Source organism: Entamoeba histolytica, genomic scaffold (genome assembly GCF_000208925.1).
Source record: "Entamoeba histolytica HM-1:IMSS scf_1104750516375 genomic scaffold, whole genome shotgun sequence".
Taxonomy (NCBI): Eukaryota; Evosea; order Mastigamoebida; family Endamoebidae; genus Entamoeba; species Entamoeba histolytica.
Genome location: NW_001915038.1, coordinates 4341 through 27563, shown reverse-complemented (window position 1 = coordinate 27563; position 23223 = coordinate 4341). Strand labels below are relative to the sequence as shown.

The window sequence follows — 23223 nt, the reverse complement described above, 5'->3', positions numbered from 1 at the left end:
TTTTATTGTGTAATATAAAACATAACAAACAAATAACAGTTTTTGAATTGAAAAAAAGTCAAAGACATCAATCAAAAAGAAAGGGTTTTTCCTTGAAGGAAATGTTTTCGAACAGCAGAATGACGAGTAGTAGACTGAGAGTGTATTTTTGAATAATAAATAAACTCGTCAAAATATTGGGGGTCATTCATTTGAACATACCCACCTTCACACAAAGATGGAAATTCTTCAAATATTCTTTCATACCCACCTTCAACAAGAAAAATATCAATTAATTTATTTCTAATAGTATGTCTTAATTCTTTGAGAAGGTTTGGAGCTCTAGTTTTAGAGAATTCACAATAAGCAATCAAAATAATTTTTTTTGAATAGTTAATTTCAAATAATTTATTTAATTCTTTATATAATGCAGTTTCAGTAGATATATTCATAGAAGATCTTACATGACCTCCATTATATTCATATGGATATCTTACATCAATAATAAATAATTCATCTAATTTGGATGAATTAATCATTTGATTCAATTCATAAGGAGAAAGGGTTTTGAATCCAATTCTTGAGAAAGATTTTATTGAAACTTTTCCAGTACTACATGGATGTGAATTTCTTACTGGTATAATTGGTCTTATTATTTCATCTGTAAGAATAGCTGATTGACTTCTCACAAGTGATATTCTTTGAGGATTTGAATAATTAAAACCAAAATAATTAATGGAATTATCTGATTTTTGTGGAGTGACTTGAGTTGTTTGTGGTTCAGAAGAAGTTAGTTCAACTGACCTGAATAAAGGACTAGGCTCAGAAGTCCTTGTTTCAAATCCTCTAATCATCCTATTAAAATACAAAGTTCCTTACCTTTTTAAATTAAAAAAAAAGTGATTCATCTTCTAAAAACAGTGTTGATAATACAAATAAAGGTAAAGAAGTTGATAATGATTGGTTTGGAATTTAAAACCTTTATTTTATTGGGTGAATTAAGTGTTTTTGTTACATTGTTTTTTAATTAAATTTTAAAAAATTTATCTGTCAGTGTTGTTTGGTTATATTTTTCTTCATTAATAATTTCCCTTCTTGATTTGTTAAAATATTACACTATAAACAAAAATTTTGTCAATATTCACGCTATCATTAGATCTTAAAATCTAATGGATAGCTTTCAATTTCAATATATCTATTCTTTATTTATTTCTTTATTCTCTTCTAATTTGTGATTTAAGTATAATTATTTATAATCCTATTTTTCATACCATAAAATAAACAAAAAGTGTTAAGAAAATAAAATTTATTACTTTAATTTTATTGTCACAAAGGATATTGTTGTGGAAGTATTTATCATATTTTATTATCTTAGTAATATTTTTTTTATCATTTATTTTAAAATAATAGAAAAAAGAATATTTTAAACAACGGATTAGAAATAAACCTTTGAAATAATAATTGAATATTTATAACTCTCATTTTATAATACAACTGAACCATGTAAGTTATGTTTGAAATACTTGAAGTTGTTATTGTATATACACTCTAGTATTATTAAGTGAATATATAAATAAACTAATATCAAAGAATTTGTATAAAAGTTGTTTTTTGAAAGTTTAAAGTAATAAGACTTATGTAACGTAATGTATGACTCCACCAAAATACAAAAAAAAAAACATGTCTCTTTCATATTTGATTTTAGGTTGTATGAAAAGAAATACAGATACTTTAATCAACTCTTTAATAAACAAGTCTGTCTATTTTTATTATTTAACGTCATTGTTCATTCTTGATATAGTGACAAATGTTGTTTTTTAATTGCTGTTGTAAACAATAGTTTTAGTATATTAAATGATTGTTCCATGAGAAATATTCAAGAATTTATAATAACATAAGTTGTTGATTATCTACTTTAAATAATGTCAACATTTATTAAGTAATATAAAAAATAAACAACATAGTGTTTCAATTGAATATTCAAATAATTAAAACTCAATTCAATTGATTTCTAAGCAATATTGAAGTGACTTTTATTATTTTCAATCAAACAGATATTTGTTAATCATAATTATTTTTTTGTATGACGTTTTGAATAGTGAAGATATTCTATTATAATTATTGTGCAATAGAACATGAATTAAAGTATTCAAAATTGTTAAAATTGGAGTTGAATATTTTTGGTTTAAATGTTGAAGAAATACTGAATAAAATTATAGATATATTTGTAATAATAAGAATGATATGAATTGAAATAGTCAACAACAACCAAAAGAATGAATAACTCAAAAATAAATGAAATGTTTTTGAAGTGTTGTTTTAGACAATACATCTTATTATAATGAATATTCAAAATACAACACTTAGTCACTAAAAAAATAAATAGAGAGTTATTTGGAAATAGAATAACCTATCATTAAGTATAATAAAAAATGAAATATATACTTATATTATCTGGTGAATAGTATTATTACTATTATAATTAGTGTTATAATTTCTAATGAAATTAATTCAAGTTTTTCTTAATAAAATGAGTTTAATTTTTCAATACTTATATTATTGTATTATGATGCTACATTAATTTAATATATTCTTAAAAATTTTTAGACATTTCTGTTGTTTTATGTTTATTGAATATTTCATAACTTCTAATTGTTTATTTGAAAGACATTATTGTGTTTTATTGTCTTATTAATGGATTAATATTTAATGTTTTGAGTTGGTTTATTCCAAACAACTATTTTCCATATATTCTGTTTTATCAATTTTGTTAATAATATTTGATGGTTATATTGAAATTGTGAATTAGATCTACAATATTTTATTAACCAATGTTCTTGTTTATAGTTATTTTCATCGTATATCTATCAATTAAATTAATTTAATTGGTGTTTTTATTTAACTCTTCTTTAAATAGAAAATGAAATATATAAGAGATAGTATTGTTAATTATTTTTATCAACCACTTCATATATTGTCTATTTAACTCTTTATAATGTTATTTTCTAATTATTTATTCATAAAACATCATTTGTAATGAGGTTATTTGGAATATTCCATTATTAATGATTATAGTTCTTGTGTCATGATGAATTTTATTTTATTTTCATTGACCCATTCATTGATGTTACTTTTCATTTAATACAAAGAAATTGTTCATTTTTTCTTGTTTAGTTAATGACATTCCTTGTATTGTAATATCACTTTTCAACTTATTGATAAACCTTTAATGCTTAAATTTGGTTAAGTATTGTTCATTCTGATTGATTTAATGTCATCTTTTTCGTTTTATATTAAAATGATTAATGTGATAGAAAATCTCTCTTCTTTTTGGATAATTTCCATTTACTTGATAACTCTTAATTTCCTTGTTTATGTGCTTTGTGACTTTATCAACTGAAATTGCTATTTTATATACCGTTAGTGTGTTTTGTTCATTTTCTCCATTGACCATTCCCTCTTTACTTTCATAACTGATGACATTTTCATAACTTGACATTTCACTTTTCTGTGTTACAAACTGTTCAATGTCATTGTTGTTTTGTGTGTTGAACTTTTTACACATTCATTCAGTATTTCCACTACAAAAACCTAGTTTGGTCATCACATTTAAATGTTGTTTCTTGTTTCTGAACTTTTTCATGGCTAAAAACTCTATGGAGTTAAGGTTTGATAAAACAACAAATAAGTGAGCAGGTAGAAGAAAATTGATATTTAAAGATACAGATAAACAAATAAAAATGAAGCGTAGTATTTAGTACAATGTGTAAAATAAAGCTAAATGACAAGGAAAGGAAATAAAAGGAGAAAATAAAGTACAAAGAGTATGAAGTGATTAAAAAAGAAAAATTCAAGAAGAAAAGAAAAGTAAAAGAAATAATTAGAAGATTAAAAAAAAAAAGAAGAATGAAATAATTAACAAGAAATAAATAAGTTATTATAAGAAAAGAATAGTTGATTTAAAAGAAAAGAAAAAAAAACTTAGAAATATAATATGATTGTTCTTTTACTTCTAATTTCATATTGTTTTGCTGGTAATGGTGTTAATGTGAAAAACCAATTACTTTTAATGCCATACCCAACAACAGTTAATGCTCAATTTGGGTCAAACGATTGTGTTGAAGCAACATCAAATATTAAAATGGTATTATCAAATAATTGTCAAAATGATCCTAATTGTTTATCATTTATGACATTTAATTTTAATCATACAATTACTTATCCATTACAAAGACAAAGAAATCTTGAAGATTTTAGAGTTTCTATTTTTGCCCCAATTGATATAGAAGAAATGAAAGGAAATGTTGTATATTCAGCAAATACAGTTAATATTGAATTAACAGGAAATAACATTGAAGAAATTTATCCACCACTTAAAATCGGAATTGATGAAAGTTATTCATTAGATGTTACAAAAGAAGGAATTAAAATTAGTGCAACAACAGTTTATGGAGCAAGATTAGGATTAGAAACATTAATTCAAATGTTAAGACCATATCAAGGGAAATATATTATTAAACATATACCAATTATGATAGAAGATAAACCAAGATTACAATGGAGAGGATTAATGATTGATGTTGCTAGAAATTCATTTTCTAGAAGTGCATTTGTAAAAATTATTAATGCAATGGCAGCAATTAAGGCAAATGTATTACACATTCATTTAAGTGATGCACAAACATTTATGTTTGAATCAAAAGAATATCCTGAATTAAGTAAAAAAGGAGCATTTTTCCAAAATAAAGTATTAACACAATCTTTTATTAAACAATTAGTACAATATGGAGCTAAAAGAGGAGTTATAGTATATCCAGAAATTGATACACCAGCACATACAGCATCATGGAATGCAGGATATCCAGGAGTAGTTGCAGATATTTGGGATTATATTGTTAGTAGTTCAATGAGATATGGAGAAAATGTATTAGCATTAAATCCAGCAAATGAAAAAACATTTAGTATAATTGATGCATTAATGAAAGAAATGGGAGAAGTATTTGGAAATGATTATGTTCATTTTGGAGGAGATGAAGTTTGGACAGGAGCATGGTCAAAAGCAAAAGAATATCCAGCAATATTAGAATGGATGAACAAGAAAGGAATCAATACATTAAAAGAATTAGAAGCATACTTTAATAAATATGCACAAGAACAAATTATTAAAAATGGTAAAACACCAGTTTGTTGGGAAGAAGTTTATCAAAAAGGAAGTGCAGATAAAAAGACTATTATTCAAGTATGGAATAATGTTAATTTACTAAAAGAAGCAGCAACAGCTGGTTATAAAGTTATTTTGTCAGCAGGATATTATTTAGATATGCAAATGCCATTATGTAGTGATTATGTAGCAGATAGTTGTACTAATCCAAATCATATGTGGGTATGGACAAATAGAGATATGTATAGAAATGATCCAATTAAAGAGTTAGATTATGCTACTAAACAAAATGTATTAGGAGGAGAAGCATGTTCATGGGATGAAAGTGTTGATGAACAAAATTTCTTTGACAGAGTTTTCCAACGATTCTCTGCTGTTGCAGAAAGATTCTGGAGTTCAGAAGATATTACAGATCCTGAAAGTCATGAAGTTCGTGCAAATTACGTAAGATGTCTTGGTTTAAGAAGAAACTTCTTAAAAGGAACTGGTCCACTTTATCATTCATATTGTCAACTTCCTGAAGACATCTAATTTAATTTCATTTATCTTCTTCTTTGATTTATCTTTTTATCATTTTAAACAATTTTAAACCATTTAAACCTCGAAAAGTATTAATTTGATTATTTTATGACAAAGAAACTCTTCATTTTTTCTGTTTTATAGAATTTTTATCCTTGTTTTAATGTAATTTGTTTTTTACATCATTCTTTTATTTAATTTAACAATTCTTATTTGTTAACTCTTTTACTTATTTAACAATAAGATAACATAAAACTTTTCAGTTTATATTCATTTGAATTTCTTCTTATTCTTTTTTGTGTGTTTATTTTCTTCTCAAAGAATTTAACTAACTCCTACTTTCATAATTGTCTTTTTCTTTTCATAAAATATCTCTCTTGGATGACTTTCTTTTATAAAATCATATCATTTCTTGTTTTTCTCAGTGTTGTTTTTCATTTTGTGTGTTTGAGTGTTATTCATTATACTTCAATTTCTCACACTTATTTATTGTTTGTTTTATATTTCAATAAATAATTTGGAATATGACTAAAGGTGTATTAATACTTACTGACTTATATTTATTACTCAAACTCAATAAACATCACTTTCATTTATTCTTATTCATCATGTTAATTTTTACCACAATATATAACTACTTTACTCTCAATATTATTCTTTCATTTACTATGTTTCAAAATTAATTAGATTCAATGAGAATACCATGTCTTTCTTTTCTACGATAAACCGTTTTGTATGAGTTAATTATTATTATTTTTCATTTTATGTTTAAAAAAAAAAACTAATGAATTTTAATTTTGTTAATCCAGTAAAGGTTAGATACATTGTTGATGTTTATTTCATTGCTTCATTTCATTTTATAGAGTTATATGTATTTGTTCAAAGGTTTCTGTTTATGTTTAATGTTAATTGTTCCTTCTATTTTTAGTGTCTATTTCTTAGAATTTAATACTATCTTATCATAATAGTATTAATCAAAAAATATATTCAACATTCTTCTGATAATAAATTAATTCTTCTATTTAATCTGTATATGGTTAATTCATTAATCATTCAACACATACCTAAGGAATTACATGAATATTTAATATTGTTGTGATGTATATTTCAATACATGTTCTAGATTTAACATCTTAACTATCTTTATTCTTTCATACTCTTTGTGTGTCTTTATATCTATTTACTGAACTAACATTGTTTATTTTGTTTTTCCAATTACTGTTATAATATTTCTTATATAACTTCTTTTGTATTTCATGACTTTGTATTTCTATTCAATACTGTCTTCATTATTACTTAGTCTCAAATATAACTCAAACGAAGTAAGTACCCATATCTTAAATGAAGTAGGACATTTACATTTATTGTAAAAACGATGACTTTAATTGTTTAATTTCATCAAAGTATAAAACAGTATATTCTTCAAACAAACCACTCTTTTTCCTTGAAAAAAAAAACATTCATATATTTTCTTCAATACTTAAAAACAATTAGTAAATTCATAAGTCATTTTATTACAAAGAAAAAAGAGGATGTATTGTTTGCTTTCTTATGTTTATTTTTCAGTTTTATGTTACTCTTCATATAAATATTGTTTCTATCTTTTTTATAATACACGACGCATGTTCAATACTTTTTCAATAATATTTAATCTTTATTCTGTTTCATTCAACCAATTCTTTTAAGTCAATGTATGGTTTCTAAATGACACTCAAATGAATATTAATATATTTCTGAATAGTATTAATAATAAAACAATAAGAAAAATGATTAAAATGATTAAAACTTCCAATTACTTTTTGCCTTTACTTTTCTTCTCTTTGTTAGAACCTCCTTTCCATTTTTGAGTTTTAATTTTTCCATTAGGTTGATGAACAGTAACATCACTCATCATTACTCCAATATATTCGTCTGTACTTATTCCTGATATAAGAACTTTTTCTATTTCTTTTTGGTCTTTCCAAGTACTCCACAAACCAATAATATTTTTGATGGCTTTACCAGCTTTAGTATTTCCAGGAGTCAATTTGATGTGGTATTTGTATTTACTAACACAGTCATATGGACCACAAACTGGAACAGCAAATTTAACATTCATTCCTTCAACTAATTCACCTACAAAAATTGTGTCATTAACAGACATTTCTTCGTCATCAATCTCTTCTTCTTCTTCCATTCGTTCTTTTATTTTTTCTTCTTGTTTTTTCTTTAACTCTTCTTTTCTTTTAGGACAGTCTTTTGCCAAGTGTTCAGTTGAACCACAAAAGAAGCACTGAATAGGAACAACTTTTTTGATATCTTCTTTTGGTTGTTCTTCTTCTTTAACATTAAATTTATGACCAATTCTTTCTTCCATTTTTTTACGATCTTCTTCATCTTGATCTTCATATCTCTTAAGTTTTTTCATTTTTCCAGCTTTACCTCGAACAGGTTTATTCTTTTTCTTTTCCTCTTCATCCTTCTTCTTTTTATCTTCAATCTCTTTTCTTTTTTCAGTACGTTTTTTCTTCTCTATTTTTTGTTGTAGTCTAGCTTCTTCTTCTTCTTTTTTACTTGAAAATTCTACTTTTTTAAATTGGATTTCTTCAATAGTGACTTTACCCTCATCTTTTTCTTTAACTTCTAGATTCTTAACTTTGACTTTTTCTACTTGAACTGGAACAACTTCTTGTTTTTCTTTTTTTTGTTCTTTATCTCCTTCTTGCTCAACTATTTTAATTACACTTTCCATATTTTCTTTTTGTTGAACCTCTTTTGTCTCTTGTGGAATAATTTCTTCATGGTTTTCTTTATCCTCCTTTTCAACAGCAAACATAATTCCAATACCAAAAACTAATGGAACAGGTGGTAGATAATTTTTCTTTCCTCTAATCATGAATGAACCAGTAGTAAGATATTCTCCTGATGGTGCTGTTTTACTTACTTGATCGCTATATACCCACCATGCAGAAGTAACAATTTTTGATGTCCAAGCAGAAGATCTGCATACAGCAATTTTACCAGCTTGTTCTAAGGTAGGAGCTCCGATAGTTTTACCAGGAATTCCTTTAATAATACAAGAAGCAGCACCATGAATATCAGCATGAACATATACATCAGTACTTTTCATATATCTACGATATATGACATCATTTTGTAAAGCATCTTTACCACTTATAATAATAAAATTTTCACTTGATAAGAACCAATGGAATTTCTCAAACCAAAACCTTTTTCTCATTTTCTTTACATCTACTAAAGTTATTTTCTTTTCTTTTGCTACTCTTTCTTGTTTATTCTCAGCTTGTTTAATTGCTAAGTCTTTACTTTCCATTGTTTTTTCTGCTTTAGCTAATATATTCTTTCTCATTTCATAAAAATTACGAATATTTTCAAAACCATTTTTGTTTAATGCAATTTCTACTTCTATAATTTTATCTTCATTTGTATGTTTTAATTCTAATACAACGACTTCATTTTTAAAATCGAATCTTTTAATATATTTTGCAATAGACGTTGGATCATTTTCTTTTAATGATTCAATAATACCTTCAATCTGTTCCCATTTCATTTTTTCTTTTAAGAATACATTAATTTCTTGAATTAATTGATCAACAACTTGAATATTCTCTTCAACTGCTTCAGCCTCATTTTTTAATGTTTCAGCTTTATCTAATAACCCTTGATATCTTTTTTGATGTCCATCAATAACAGCTTGAATTTTCTTTTTCATAATCATTTCTTTCTTTTCTACTTCTGCTTCATACTCTTGTTTTTCAATATGACTATGAAATTCATCCATTGCTTTTTCAAAACTTTCAAATTCAATATATTTTCTTTTACTATCTTGATAGAAAATGTCACAACTAACTTCTTCATAATATTTCTTTTTATTTGTCTCATGATAGAAAATATATCCTTTACATTTACCTGAATCAATTTTCTCATATCGTGTTATTGCTTCTTCAAGAATCTTTTTCATTAAACTCTTTTCTTCTTCATTAAATTCTTCAAGTCTTTTTGTTTTACTACTTTCTTTACCAAATTGACTACAACAATGGTCACTAAGTTGTTGTCCAAAATCACTGGTATAATTTATTAATTGTTTTAAAGTCCATCCTTTCATACTTTCAGATGTAAAAATTGTGTCATATTCTTTTATTATTTTTTTTAATTCATCAATACCATTTGCATCACTTAGAAGATGAAGAGGGTATTTTTCTCCTACAGCAACTTTATCTCCAGTTTTATCAAATGTAAAACTTCTTAATATTAAAAGAATTTTATATTCTTGGTCACATAAACAGATGTTACCATTAGAATATAAATCAACTATTAATGAATAACGTTCAGTAGCATTTCCAAACACTAATTCAATGACTCTATCATTACCTATTTGATTAATTTTAATTAATTTCTTTTTATTTAAATATTTTCTTAGTCTAGAAGTAAAGTTATTTGGAAAGTCGGATTTCTCTCTGTTATATTCTGTTAAATGAACTCTAACTCCTGACTCGATAACAATAAATTCTTTACAATCTGTTTTTGATAACTTGATTACATATAATCTTCTATTAACATCATACACTGTGTTAATGTTAAAGTCTATTTGTTAGTTTTTATCTTTCTTAACTAATTTATGTATATATTTTTTTTTCAAACTTTGTAGTTTATTATTCATTTCTCCAACAATAGCTTTGATTTCTAATGGGGACATCCACTTTCTTGGTTTTTTAGAGAATTGGCTCATTTTGTGTATTGAACGTCGAATGAACTAATTCAGTTTATTTTTGTTTCTCTTTATGGATTTTTTTCAAGACTCAAACTTCTTTTAAGTTTTTTTAATTTTTAATTTTTTGTTTTTGTTTTTGTTATTCAAATTCTAGTCTATCCTTTTCATCAAATCATTGCTATTCAAAATAAACACAATGGTGCTATTGTTCTTCAATTTCTAATTCACTCAAATGAGTAACTGCTTTTCTCTCTAAAACTAACTTATTAAAAAGGTATCATTATTGATTTAATAAAGCATAAAGAGTGAATTCCAATATCAAAAACGTTTACACTGTAAATTACTTTAGCAAATGACATTTAAACAAATATCATTTAATAGTACTAATAAATAACCTCTTTCTTAAAAGATTTACTTTTTATCATTAAACATTATTTAGATGAAAGTGTTTCATATAACAATTACAAAAATTAATAATCTAATAAGGTAATTAAATTGAAGGATCAATTCAGGTTATTGTGAAGGTAACACATAAATGAAAGATATAAAAATAACAATATCATAGTTCTGGAGTTTGAAACTTTATAATAAACAATTCTTGAATTGCATTACATTTTATTTTAAGTATTAAACTTATCAAATAACTAACTAACAGTCATATGATTTATTATATAAATAAAACATACATATTGTGGTTGTTTAATATCAAATTTCTTCATTTCTTCCATTTGATTCTAATGAAAATAAAAATGATTGTGAATCATATATCCATTCATCAACTTCATCAATTTTCTCATTAACATATCCTCCAAATTTATTTCCTTCTTCATCTTCAATAATAATTATTATATGTTCTTTATTTTTTATTCTTTCTCCAAATACTGATGTATTTTTATTCCAATTATCTTTATCTGAATCAAATAGTATATTTCCTACTTTTCTTTCTGTCCATTCTTCTATTTGTTTGATTTCTTCCATTCCTCTCATCATTTGTAACCTCTCTTCTCTTCTTTTCTTTTCTCATGGTTTAACACTTCCTAAATAATATTGATAATTCTTATTAGTATCATCAATTGATTGTTGAATGTGTGGAAGTGTTTCTACTACTTCTTTAATTATTTGGTTGTTCTTGTTTATTAACTCTTCCATTTTAATTTAATTTGATGTTTATAAGTTCAAATAAAAATAACTATAAACATAATTATAACATTTCTGAAACTAATCAAAATGGTTATTGATTAATTGATGTATATCCTTATTAATCAAAGTTTTACAAAATAAAGTACTAATGTTTCAAACTTATTGGAAGAACTTTTATTTTTATTTTTAGAATTGTAAACATAAATAAAAATAGAATAGTTATTTTTAAATCGCCAAGAAATTTTCACTTCATTATTTCAGATGAACAGAAAGAAGTTATACGACAAATACATTAAAATTAAAGCACATAGAACATTCTATATAATAGAAAACAGAGATTGTTCTACTGGCTTAAATACACTCTGAACAGTTGAAATTTCGTTTAGAATTTTGTTTGTAGTATGAGGATTTGTTTCTTTTTCAATACAATTGAGCTTTTTCAGTCTTCCAAAGAAATGATTCTTTACATCATTTGGTGATCTTCCTTCTAAACAACTTGCAATAGTTGTCCATTTATTTCCTATTTCTTTTCTTTTTTGAAGAATAAGACAATCCTCTTCTTGACTCCAAGGTCGATGATAGATGGATTCGTTGTTATTGAGATATCGCTCTCTACATTGTTTTTTTGTTCTGGTTGGAACCATAGAAGCAACTTCTTCCCAATTATTAGTTCCATATCGTTTGATTCCTTCCATTAACTGCATTTCTTCTCTTGTTGTCCAGATTCTGACAATCTTCTTTTTAATAATGTCTGAATCAGAAGAATTGTTTGTAGATGGTGTATGTATGCACGAACTCATAAAAATGATGTCTAAGTTCAAAGAGTTGTGTTTAAACTATATCTTCAAACAAGATTTGTTTTCTGTAAATTTCTATTGTTTTATAAATAAACAAACAATTTTCTGTTATGATTCTTCTTGAAATATTGTTATTTATTTTGCTGTTTTATTATTAACCCAATAACACTGTTTTGTAAAACAAAATAAAATAAGTTAGTTTTTTAGTATAATAAAATCAAAAAGAAAGAAGTGAAGTTCAATTGAAAATAAGGAGATTGAAGAGAAATGAAGAAGTTGTTTTAATGGATATCTAAAGAATATGATTAAAGTTAATTTAAATTGGGGTTTAATAAGAAAAGGTGGATAGAAGAATAGAATCAGGAGTTGAAGCAATAGAAGAGAGAAAAAGAATAAATAGTAAAATGAAAAAAAAAAGAAATAAACAAAAAGAACTGATAATTTATTGAGAAGGAAGAATCATGAGTAATTCAAGTAAATCAGAAGAACACCTTGGAATTGAGGATCTTTTATCTCTTGAAAACCCAACTCCAGACGTCATATTTTGTTTAAATACTGATCACATAACAAAAATTAAACAAACGATAATAGCTATTCCCTACATTAATTTTGTGTTAAATGAACATTATCAAGAAGTTTTATCAGCAAATGATTTCCAGTCAATGTGTCTTCAATTAAATTTATTAAAGAAAAGAATCATTGCTAACACATACCTAGAATCAAAAATTAAAAAGAAATTATTTTTAACATTTGTTCATCACATTAATCAATTCTTTGATAATTATGGAGATGCTTCTCAATTACAGTTTGTTATTTTATTGTATTTTATTTAGAGGGTTGACTTTAATTTGGTTATGAAGAATTAAATAACCACCATTTATTTTTCTACTTCTTCTTACATTTGTATTTACTGCACTGAATTATGTATTAATACGTTTTAGTAATGTGTCACAATTACAACCACTTCCTCTTCCAGTACAAACAGAATTTCCTCTAATTCAACCACCACAAGAAGGAATTCTTTTAAATCAACCAATGGCATCATTACCTGTGATAAATTCACAATATCCAATGGTAAATTATCCAATGACTGTAGTTGATTATAACCAATACCCACTTGTAAAATCTGAATCTCAACTCAATGACTATTTATCACTTAATCAATCAAAAGTAAATTACATAGAAACAGATTATTCCCAATTAACATCAATGCCTACACAAATTACTCCTTTAATTCATCCTACTGATACTTCTTTAACTAAACTACGAACTAACTTAATACAAGAACTTCAAAACGCTTCTTCTCAAATATTAGGGGCAATTGCACAAAAATATAAACCAGGTGAAGATGATGTTGTTATTGATATAGATACATTAACAATTGATGATATTAATAATATCCTTATTCAAATACAACAACAATGACCATCCACATTCCTTTAATAACGTTATGTATTTTATTATTTAGTAATTTGATTAACAACTATTTCTTTTATAAATTACTTTTTTTAATATTATATTCTGTCAATACCATAAAACGATAAACAAATCTTTCATTTAATTAATTGACCAATTATTAATCTATGAACTTGGAAATCTGGAAAATATTCAAAGTCAATTCCTATATCTTGAATAGCTTCTCCAAGAGAACTATTACATGTATTCCCATAATCATTTAGATCTTCACATAGATATACTCCATTTCTTAAAATTAATTTATGTGGATTTATTGCTTTATAATTAGATGGAATTACTGGAGTACAAGGTAATGATGAATCAATAATTTTTAAGTCATTATCTCTCATACAAAACTTTATTGGAGGTATTAATTGTTCATATTCATTAAAAAATATAAGAGTTTTATAATATACTCCAAAAACAACATTTGAATTAACAAGGAGAATAATAACAATATGATTCCTAAATTGTAAACATGGAATAATATACTCCATTTCATATGGTAAATAATCAGAGTCAAAAAGCAGTTTCATATGTTCTATTTCTTTTTTTAATTGACTTTCAATTTCATTCATAAATTAATAATTTGTTTTATATTTCTAAGTTTTATTTTGTTTATCTTCAAATATTTGTTGTTAATTAATAACAAAAAAAAATTCCTCAGATTATGACATATTTGACATCAGTTTTTCAGACGAAAGATGGTTTAATGTAAATCATCATTGGTACAAATAAATGAAATATCTTTCTATTACCAAATAATAAAAATAAAAATAAAAATTATGGAATTAATAAAATATTAATTGTAAGAAAATAAATTAAAGAAATTTATAAAAAATAACATACAAAAATAAGAATAATATTTTATTGTTTAGAATATAAACCAAAGAACATTGAACACATATCTTTGATTTGACTTTCCTTATTTATTTCAAAATCTCGATCACATTCTCCATTTGGTTCAGCAATATAAATTGAGAAATCACTAGCATTTTTACCATTTAATTTAATTCCATTTCTAAATGCATAAATTAGTACTTCATCAATAAACCCACCAACAGTTCCAGTTTCATCATACTCAATTTTAAGTTGAATTGTTTGATAAAAAACAGTATAAATTTTACCAGGTTTTTTTCTAGGTGAAGCTATAATAGTTTTACCTTTATTTTGTCTTGGAGATAATTGAGGTTTAGGAACAATTTCATCATCTTTTTTTCTTTTAAACAAACTAGATTTATTGTTAAGAGATGTTCTTTGTTCTTTTTTAATTTCACGTTCTTTAGAAACACCTTTAGTAGGAGGAACAACAAAAATTGTTTGTTTACTAGAAGCGTCTGAATTAGTTTGATATTTTCCTTTTCCAATTAAAACAAAACTATCTCCATAAGTACTGATATTAGAATTTAAAACAACATCAAAATCGTCATCAGGAATACCATTTTCATCAGCCATTTTAAATTCATAGTTATTTAAATCTTTAGATAATTCAAATTCAGTACCATTAAGATTATATTTTTTATTTCTTTCATCAATAACACTACTTAAAAATTCTTCAACAGTTGTATTATCTTTATATCCATATCTTGCTGTACTTCCTTCCATTTTTTTTATTTTAAAAAATACTTTTGCATTTTTTGTATTAAGAAAAGCAGACATTCCACTATTACTATTATTTAAAACTCTACGATGTTTCTTTACTTTATCAAAATAATCAGGATTATCTACAAGTACAAAATGTGAACTTCCCATTTCTCCTATTTTAGATGAATATTCAAGTGGTGGAAGATCATCATCTGCTACTCCATTTTCATCACTAATTCTTAATAAATATGATTCATATGTCTCTCTTAAAAATAAATTATTTTGGTTCTCTTCTTCTAATTGTTTATTTACTTTATTAATTGTTAATTTAATAAATTGTTCAATACTTGTATTAGGAGATGAAGAAAATGAATATTTAGGTATAACAAAATCTCCAGTAAAATGAATAAAATACGTCTTAAATTGAATTCCTGTTTTAACTCTTCTTGGATTTGGTAGTCTTGGAATTGGTTGAACTTGAAACAAAAGATCTATTTCTTTTTCGGTTTGCTTCTTTTGTTCAACTCCTTCTACTTTTTTATCATTTAGTACTATGTTCTTTTTCTCTTTTTCTAATACATTTTCTAATATATTTTCAAAATCATTTAATGAAACTAAACATTCTGTCTTTCTCATTAAAATGTTATTCTTTAAATTTAATCGATTCATACATTCATCAAGTCCTATTTCTTTAACTAGTTGATCTTCTGAAATATAATTCACTAAATTATTCATATTTCCATTTTTTAGTTTTTCTTCTTTCATTTTGTGTTTTTCTTTTTTCTTTTTTTTTTAACAAATTATTCTTTTTTTTTTGTTAAAGAAGATTTTTATTTTTAAATAGATTCTTTATAAATAGAAATTGATTCTTCAATAAATCTTATTCAACTTTTTCTATCTATTTCTGTTACATAATTCTTTCTTAATAAACAATAACAGAACAATTAAAGTTATTTCATTTTAATATGATATTTTTTATTTTGTATATTAATGAAATTTTCATCAAAACAATAAAAAAATAATATCTAAGTCTTGTTTTTTAATGATAATGAAGACTAGAATTAATATTCATTCAAAAAAAAGAATTACTAAATTTTCTTTTATTAGTTTATAAATTTTCAACAGCTTTTGATTCAATTCAAAAATAAGAATGATTATAATAATTAACAATTTAATCAAATAAATTACTAAGTCATACGTAAAGATTCTGTAGACAGAATTATAAATCACAAATTCATTTAATATAAAATAAATATAATATTACATATTGTTATAATACACCGAATAATGGTGATTTTATATTATTAAATAATAGTTTCATAATTACTTATTTGAATAATAAAAATAATTTAATTCTTTCCTATTCTTTTAACAAAGAAGTGAATTTTTTGTAGAGTTTTTTGTGTTAATTTTTTTTTTGTTATTCATATTATGTTGAAAAAAAGAAAAGAACTAGAAAGAATAAATTGTGTTATTGAAATGAAACGTTCAACAAAGATAACATCAATTGTGTTTCCATTAATAGTAGTATTTCTTATGTTTTTCTTAGGAATAGAAACATTAATTTTAGAAATATGGCAATTTCCATTCACTACAATAAAAATGGCATGTTTTTTATTTTGTTTTTGTTTCTATTCACTTATGTGCATCTCATATTATAAAGTAGTTTTCACTTCACCAGGAACAACACCAAATGGGTGGTTACCAAATCTCCCTGAAATTCAACTTGAATATGCAAAAGAACGATATCGAATATCACAAATGAAACAACAAAAGTTAATAGATATGTTATATCCAGCTCAATATTGTGGAGAATGTCATGAATATAGACCACCAAGATCATATCATTGTAAAACATGTGATAAATGTATATTAAAAAGAGACCATCATTGTCCATGGATTGGACAATGTGTTGGATTTAAAAATCATAAATATTTCATTCAATTCTTATGGTATACCCTATTTATTTTAATATTAGGATTTTTATGGCATTGTTATGGATTATATAACTCTTATTCTCTTCTTCAACAACATCATCAAACACTAGAATTCTTTGATGATTATAGAAATGTACTACGTTTAGGATTTGGTATATTAGAATTTACACTGGCTATTTCTATTGGTGGATTAGGAGTTGTTCACACATACCAAGTATTGATAAATACAACTGGTCAAGAATCAATTGAACTTAGCCAACTAAGAAAAAATGGTTCCACTAAAGAAACTCGTTCATTATATTCTCATTCAATGAAACAAAACTTCATCGAAATTATGGGTCCTAAGTGGTATGATTGGTTTTTACCAACTCCTCCAATAGGTGATGGGATTCACTTTACAAAGAGAATAGACATTACTGTTTAATAGAATTATAGTTTTATTTTTTTTTGTTATAAAAAACGAAATAAAAAGGTAAAAAAGAAGAGAATAGAATTAAAACTGTGAAAAATGAAAAAAATTATTAGATTTGGTTGAATCAAGAACAAACTCAAGGGGTGTTTCATGACAACACAATATAACTTAGAAAATATCAAAACAAAAGAAGGTAAAACACCAAGAATTATACCAAAACAATGTAGGTTGTTAATGAGAAGTTTTGAAGAATTACATGATTCAGTTAGACCACCTATTCCAGTAAAGAAGTACGTAGTTTCTCCTGTTGGTCAAAACCTTATCAATTTATCATTAACTGAAGAAGAACAAGAGGTTATTAAACAAAGTATTAGGGTAACACCTGAAAATGTAGTTGAAGTAAATACGAATAATCAACTTATTAATCAACGTTCAAAAAGTTGTAGAACTCTTAAAGAGAATGAAGAGGCTGATAAAATGATTGAAAAAGGAGAATTACCACCAATTGATCTTCCACATCCTAAAAGAAAAGATATGAAAACAACACGATTTCTTACTGATAAATTGTTCAATAAAAATATCAAATAATTATTTCTTTTGTATATTTATTCATAATTGAACAATTTCTTTCTTGTTTTTCCTATTAATTATTTGAGAAGAAGATGAGAATATTACTTTACTAAGAATTATCTCATTAAAAAGAAAATAATTTTTCTTATTAGAATTATTCCTTTTTTATTTTATTTTCTTATCTTATTTAAATAAATATCTTCATTATTTTATTTATTTAATAGTATAAAGATAGTATTAGAGTTTTATTATTTCATTCAATTTTATAGATTATTGTTGAGTTTATATAAGGATAAAGATGAATAACAGTTTTATTTCTAATTTAATATAAAAGGAATAATTAAAAAACCATTAACACTAAAAAGCAAGTAATGTTATTATAATATTCTAGGTATATTGATATTTAAATTGTTTGATTTAAATTGATTATCCAATTTAATAAATATGATAAACAATGAAAGAAAATATAAATAGAATTATCTTTTAATAAAACAAAAATTAAAATAACAAAAAAATGTTTTATAAAAATGCACTGAAAATTAAGAAGAAACAAGTACTTCATGGAAGACCAACAACTTAATCAAAGTTTTTCTAACAATGAATTACTCAATGAACAAATTCAATATTTAAAAGTACAACAATCAGAATTAAGAAGTTTACCTGAAGGAAGGGTTTGTTTTAGAATAATAGTTAGTTATAATATAACTCATTTATAGAGTGTATGGTGTAGAATGGGAGCAGTTTATCTTCCAACAACTCGTGAATCAACTCTTCAAGTCATTGATTGTTTGTGGTTTTAATATTCTTTGTAAATCAAAAATTCTTTCTAACTTTAAAGATAAGTTACATCTTGTAACTCATAGCTCTTTAAAATGATTGTGAAATTGAATAATTGTTTTATATACCATCATTTTATTATCTTATAAATATTTTATTTCAAATTTTTAGTTCTTTTATTCTTTATAAATTTGGTTTTACTTTTTAAAAAAAGTCAAAATTGGTTTAATATCAAGTAATTAACTAAGTATTAATAGAACTAACTTCTATTGTTAATGACTCAGGGGAGACTAATCCTGTCAATTTGTCTTCTTCTAGAAGCTCTACTGAGTATATTTTGCTGTGATAGAATCAATATTCAATGACACCTATCATGTTTTTAATTACATAGTTTTTTACTTCTTTCTCGATGTCAATCTCAATTTTTAATTCTTTAATTAATTTATTACTTTCTTTATTCATTAATCCATTTATTGAGATTACTACTGGAATTATTTTGACATCTTTTAATTTTTCTATTTTCATTAGAATATTCTTTAATTCCTTATACTTATTTCTTTTCTTCATTTACACTCAATTAATATTGTGATATTCAACATTAGTCATATCAAATAATAGACCAGTTTTGTTCTTTTTATCTAATACATATATGTCTGGTATTTTGTGGTATTGTCATTCACTTTTAGGCATTATTTGTTTGTTCAATATCATTGTGATGTCTTTATATTGGAACACTGTTTCATATGGAGTATTTTTTATATTGATTATTTCCTGTATATTTTCTTATTAATCCCTCCCATATTATAATGCCAATATTGTCATGTTTTTCTATTTGTGATTTTTTATGATAAATACAAGATAGTAGAATGTGTTCTACTGTAGCTATCTTGTCTTTACAAAGTGTGCAGTATTTCAATCTTTCATTTTTCATTATTTTTGCTTTCCTATACCCACAAAATATTGTTCCATCTTGCATTTTAGTTAATTGTAGGAATGCATTCTTTTTAATATTGATGGATTTCCATGCTTTCACTGTAGTAGTTTTATCTACTCCTTTTGACTCGAACCATCTTCTGAAGTGTCCACTTATTTGATGACACTTCTATATTTTGATGTATTTATCATTAATTTCTTTATTTCTACTACTACTTCTTTTTCTTTTTTATTTTCTATCCCTTCATTTATTATTTCTTCTATTTTTGTTTCATTTATTTTATGACTTAATGTTTTTAATTCTATTCAATATTCCATTCTTACTGTACCACCTATTATGTTATTTCTTATTTCACTTTCTCTGGTACAGTAGTACATCACTGTTCTAATTAATTCAATAACATATTCGTCACTTATATTTATTAATCCTTCACCCATTTCTTCTATAATTACATATAGACAGTTTTTGGAGTTTCACCAACGTATTTTGCCTTTCTTAAATATTTTCTTATTTCCAAATCAATTTTGTCTAAGTTACTTTCAAATTTACAACTGATGCTGAATATCTGAAGATATTGATTACTTCCATGTTTATTCTAGTAATATATATTCTATTACTACTTTCATCAGTGTTTATTTCTTCCATCTTTTGATTCATTTTTTCTTTGATGGATTTACAATTGAAGGTGTCATCAATTTCGTCGGACTGCCATATTCCTAAGTATTTATACAAGTCCTCACCTTCAACTACGGGGATGTTTTGCATTCCATCTGGTATTTTCTTAATGTTTTTTTAATACCATTCATGATTTTTTCTCATTCATTTCCATCAATATGTAACTTATTATTTCTTTAATTTCATTGTGGATTATTCCCATTTCTTCACTACTTTGTGTCACTATTCTCAAATCATCAATATATAATGTGTGATTTGTTTTTGGGAATTTCTCTTCGATGAATTGAGAAATTACGTTCATCTGAATGATGAAGAGTAGATTTGATAATGAATCACTTGTAAAATTCCTCTATTTAATTTAATACATCCTAGATATTCATTAAATTTATAACCGATGAATATCTTCCATCTAGTCATTATACTTTCAATTATGTCAATGATGACACACTCATAATTAAAATATTTTAATGTTTCAATTACCCATTCGTGGTTTACTGTGTCATATGTTTTCTTGATGTCATAATATGACTTAACATATTTTGGGTATTTTTCTTCTTTCTTCTGCTTTAACATATAACTATTAATTATTCCTTCTTTAGCAGCTAAAGATTGTAACTTACATCCCAGTTGATTTTTACTAATTTTCAATGATTCATTATTCATGTTAAGTCTTCTGTGAATCTTTTCTTTTAATATGGAGGTAAATACTTTCATAATTACATTTGTACAACTGATATGACGATAATTAGTGACATTATTCCTATCACCTCCTTTGTGGATTAATAAAGTTCTTCCACTTACCATGTCTAATGGGATGTTTTCAGGGAAGTTCAACCATTCGTTAAAGATATTGAGAATGATTTCTCTTGATGATGACATCCTTTTCCAATAATACAAATATATAGTGTCTATTCCTGGTGCTTTCCAGTTACTTATTTTCATTATACTTAAATAATTCATTTATTGTTATAATGACACTATCATAATTTCTATATCTTTCATTCCACGAGGTGATTTGTTTTATTTTCCAATTCTCTTTATTTAATTTCACCTGTGTTTCATATAACGATTTCCAATATTCTAAAGTAATATCGTTATTTGGGTATATTTCATTTTTTGGGTCTTTCTTCCTTATTCTAATTTTCTTGTTAGAATCAAACATGATTTTATTTGTATTGATTCTGATTATTTCATTTTTATTAAATTTAATTCTTTCTTTTATCATTCTCATCATATATTTTAGGTATTTTATTCTTTCTAGTGCTTTGACTTTGATTCATTCTTCATCATGTTCTTTTAATTTCATGATGCACTTGATTCTCTACATTTTCATTGACTATATCTTCTAGTCTATTAATTTTCTTTAGGATTTCTTTTATTTCATCAAATTTGTCTCCTATTATTTTATTTTGGAGATAAAGGTGCATAACCATTGAAATCTTCTTCATATCATCTTGCAGATCCTGTATTCTGCTTCCTGACATTATCCATCTATTATTAATTTCCATTATTAATCGGTCAGCTTCTTTTCATTGAATATAGTAATTAATGTTTGAACATTTTTCTATTTTCATTTCTTTCATTTTATTGATGAGAATGTTAAAGTATTCTTCATCAATTTCAGTAGAGTTATTCTTTAATATGATATTTTTTATTATTGAATTACACTCTACTCTTCCTTCTATTATATCACTTATTTTCACTTTAATGTATCGTTTAGTATTTTCTTTTATTTTATGTGATATTTTAATATATTTAATATATTCTTTTTCACTATTGACATTGATGTTTATCATTTTTATTATACTTTCTATTTGTTCCCATCTTAATTTCTTATATAATTTCTTATTCAACCAATTAATTACAAAACAATACAACACTTCAATTAGAATTCTATTTGTTTGTTTTGTTGTATTTCTTGTCTGATTATCATCTCTTGTTTTTGACAATCAATGCTTTGCTTTTCTCTTCGATTTCCACTACTGTCTTTTTCATAGGAGTAGTTTCGTTCATCTCCATTGTTCCTGATGATGCTTTCCTCAATATTGGTTGTGTATTTATCACAAGTGTCATCGTTTTCTTCTTCTCTAGTTCCTTCTGTGAGATAAAATTTTCAATATCATCTTGTTGTTTTGATATTATTTGTTTTTGTGCTTCATTTTCTTTTTGTGTGTTATCTAATTCTTCTCTTGTTATTTCTGCAATTTATTGGTTTTTAATTGCAATTTCTTGATATTCAGAGATTTGTTTTTCTTTATCTCTTATTTCTTTCTTTAATTCTTTAGTGTTTTCCTCTATCATTTCAATCTTCTTCTCTAGTGTGTTTGCATTTTGTTCTAGCGTTTTGTTTCTCTTTTTCAACTTTTCAATTTCTTCCTTCATTTCTTCATTTTCTTTTTCCATCTTCTTTTTATTAGCTTGGATACTTCGGATTTTTTCTTCTTTATTATTTACTTCTGTGATTTTCAGATCGAAGGTGGCACGTATGAAACACCACACACAAACCTTAGTACAAATTCATACTTCGACTCTCCCAGTTATTATCTGGTTATGACGGTGTTTTTGAATTAGG

General features: G+C 24.8%; 9 protein-coding genes across 9 annotated transcripts, besides 2 other annotated features; 4 read left to right on the top strand and 5 right to left on the bottom strand.

The window, feature by feature from the left end:
- Positions 1–71: 71 nt before the first annotated feature.
- On the bottom strand, positions 72–833 carry EHI_007340 (rodhanase-like domain containing protein; the record flags this gene model as incomplete). The annotated part of the gene is made up of 1 exon (XM_645180.1): positions 72–833. The coding sequence occupies one exon, from the start codon at positions 831–833 to the stop codon at positions 72–74; it is 762 nt and encodes a 253-aa protein (XP_650272.1).
- Positions 834–3973: 3140 nt separating this feature from the next.
- On the top strand, positions 3974–5671 carry EHI_007330 (beta-N-acetylhexosaminidase, beta subunit; the record flags this gene model as incomplete). The annotated part of the gene is made up of 1 exon (XM_645181.2): positions 3974–5671. The coding sequence occupies one exon, from the start codon at positions 3974–3976 to the stop codon at positions 5669–5671; it is 1698 nt and encodes a 565-aa protein (XP_650273.2).
- Positions 5672–7451: 1780 nt separating this feature from the next.
- Positions 7452–10388, bottom strand: EHI_007320 (uncharacterized protein; the record flags this gene model as incomplete). Its single annotated transcript, XM_645182.1, has 2 exons — positions 7452–10243; positions 10301–10388. The coding sequence occupies 2 exons, from the start codon at positions 10386–10388 to the stop codon at positions 7452–7454; spliced, it is 2880 nt and encodes a 959-aa protein (XP_650274.1).
- Positions 10389–11827: 1439 nt separating this feature from the next.
- On the bottom strand, positions 11828–12310 carry EHI_007310 (myb-like DNA-binding domain containing protein; the record flags this gene model as incomplete). Its single annotated transcript, XM_645183.1, has 1 exon — positions 11828–12310. One exon carries the CDS (start codon positions 12308–12310, stop codon positions 11828–11830), a length of 483 nt encoding a protein of 160 aa, XP_650275.1.
- A 458-nt stretch (positions 12311–12768) lies between these two features.
- EHI_007300 (uncharacterized protein) lies at positions 12769–13732 on the top strand (the record flags this gene model as incomplete). Its single annotated transcript, XM_645184.1, has 2 exons — positions 12769–13112; positions 13249–13732. 2 exons carry the CDS (start codon positions 12769–12771, stop codon positions 13730–13732), a joined length of 828 nt encoding a protein of 275 aa, XP_650276.1.
- Positions 13733–13860: 128 nt separating this feature from the next.
- Positions 13861–14340, bottom strand: EHI_007290 (uncharacterized protein; the record flags this gene model as incomplete). The annotated part of the gene is made up of 1 exon (XM_645185.1): positions 13861–14340. One exon carries the CDS (start codon positions 14338–14340, stop codon positions 13861–13863), a length of 480 nt encoding a protein of 159 aa, XP_650277.1.
- A 289-nt stretch (positions 14341–14629) lies between these two features.
- On the bottom strand, positions 14630–16111 carry EHI_007280 (uncharacterized protein; the record flags this gene model as incomplete). The annotated part of the gene is made up of 1 exon (XM_645186.1): positions 14630–16111. One exon carries the CDS (start codon positions 16109–16111, stop codon positions 14630–14632), a length of 1482 nt encoding a protein of 493 aa, XP_650278.1.
- A 666-nt stretch (positions 16112–16777) lies between these two features.
- On the top strand, positions 16778–17707 carry EHI_007270 (zinc finger protein, putative; the record flags this gene model as incomplete). The annotated part of the gene is made up of 1 exon (XM_645187.1): positions 16778–17707. The coding sequence occupies one exon, from the start codon at positions 16778–16780 to the stop codon at positions 17705–17707; it is 930 nt and encodes a 309-aa protein (XP_650279.1).
- Positions 17708–17845: 138 nt separating this feature from the next.
- Positions 17846–18283, top strand: EHI_007260 (uncharacterized protein; the record flags this gene model as incomplete). Its single annotated transcript, XM_645188.2, has 1 exon — positions 17846–18283. The coding sequence occupies one exon, from the start codon at positions 17846–17848 to the stop codon at positions 18281–18283; it is 438 nt and encodes a 145-aa protein (XP_650280.2).
- A 992-nt stretch (positions 18284–19275) lies between these two features.
- Positions 19276–23117: a repeat region.
- A 4-nt stretch (positions 23118–23121) lies between these two features.
- Positions 23122–23223: a repeat region.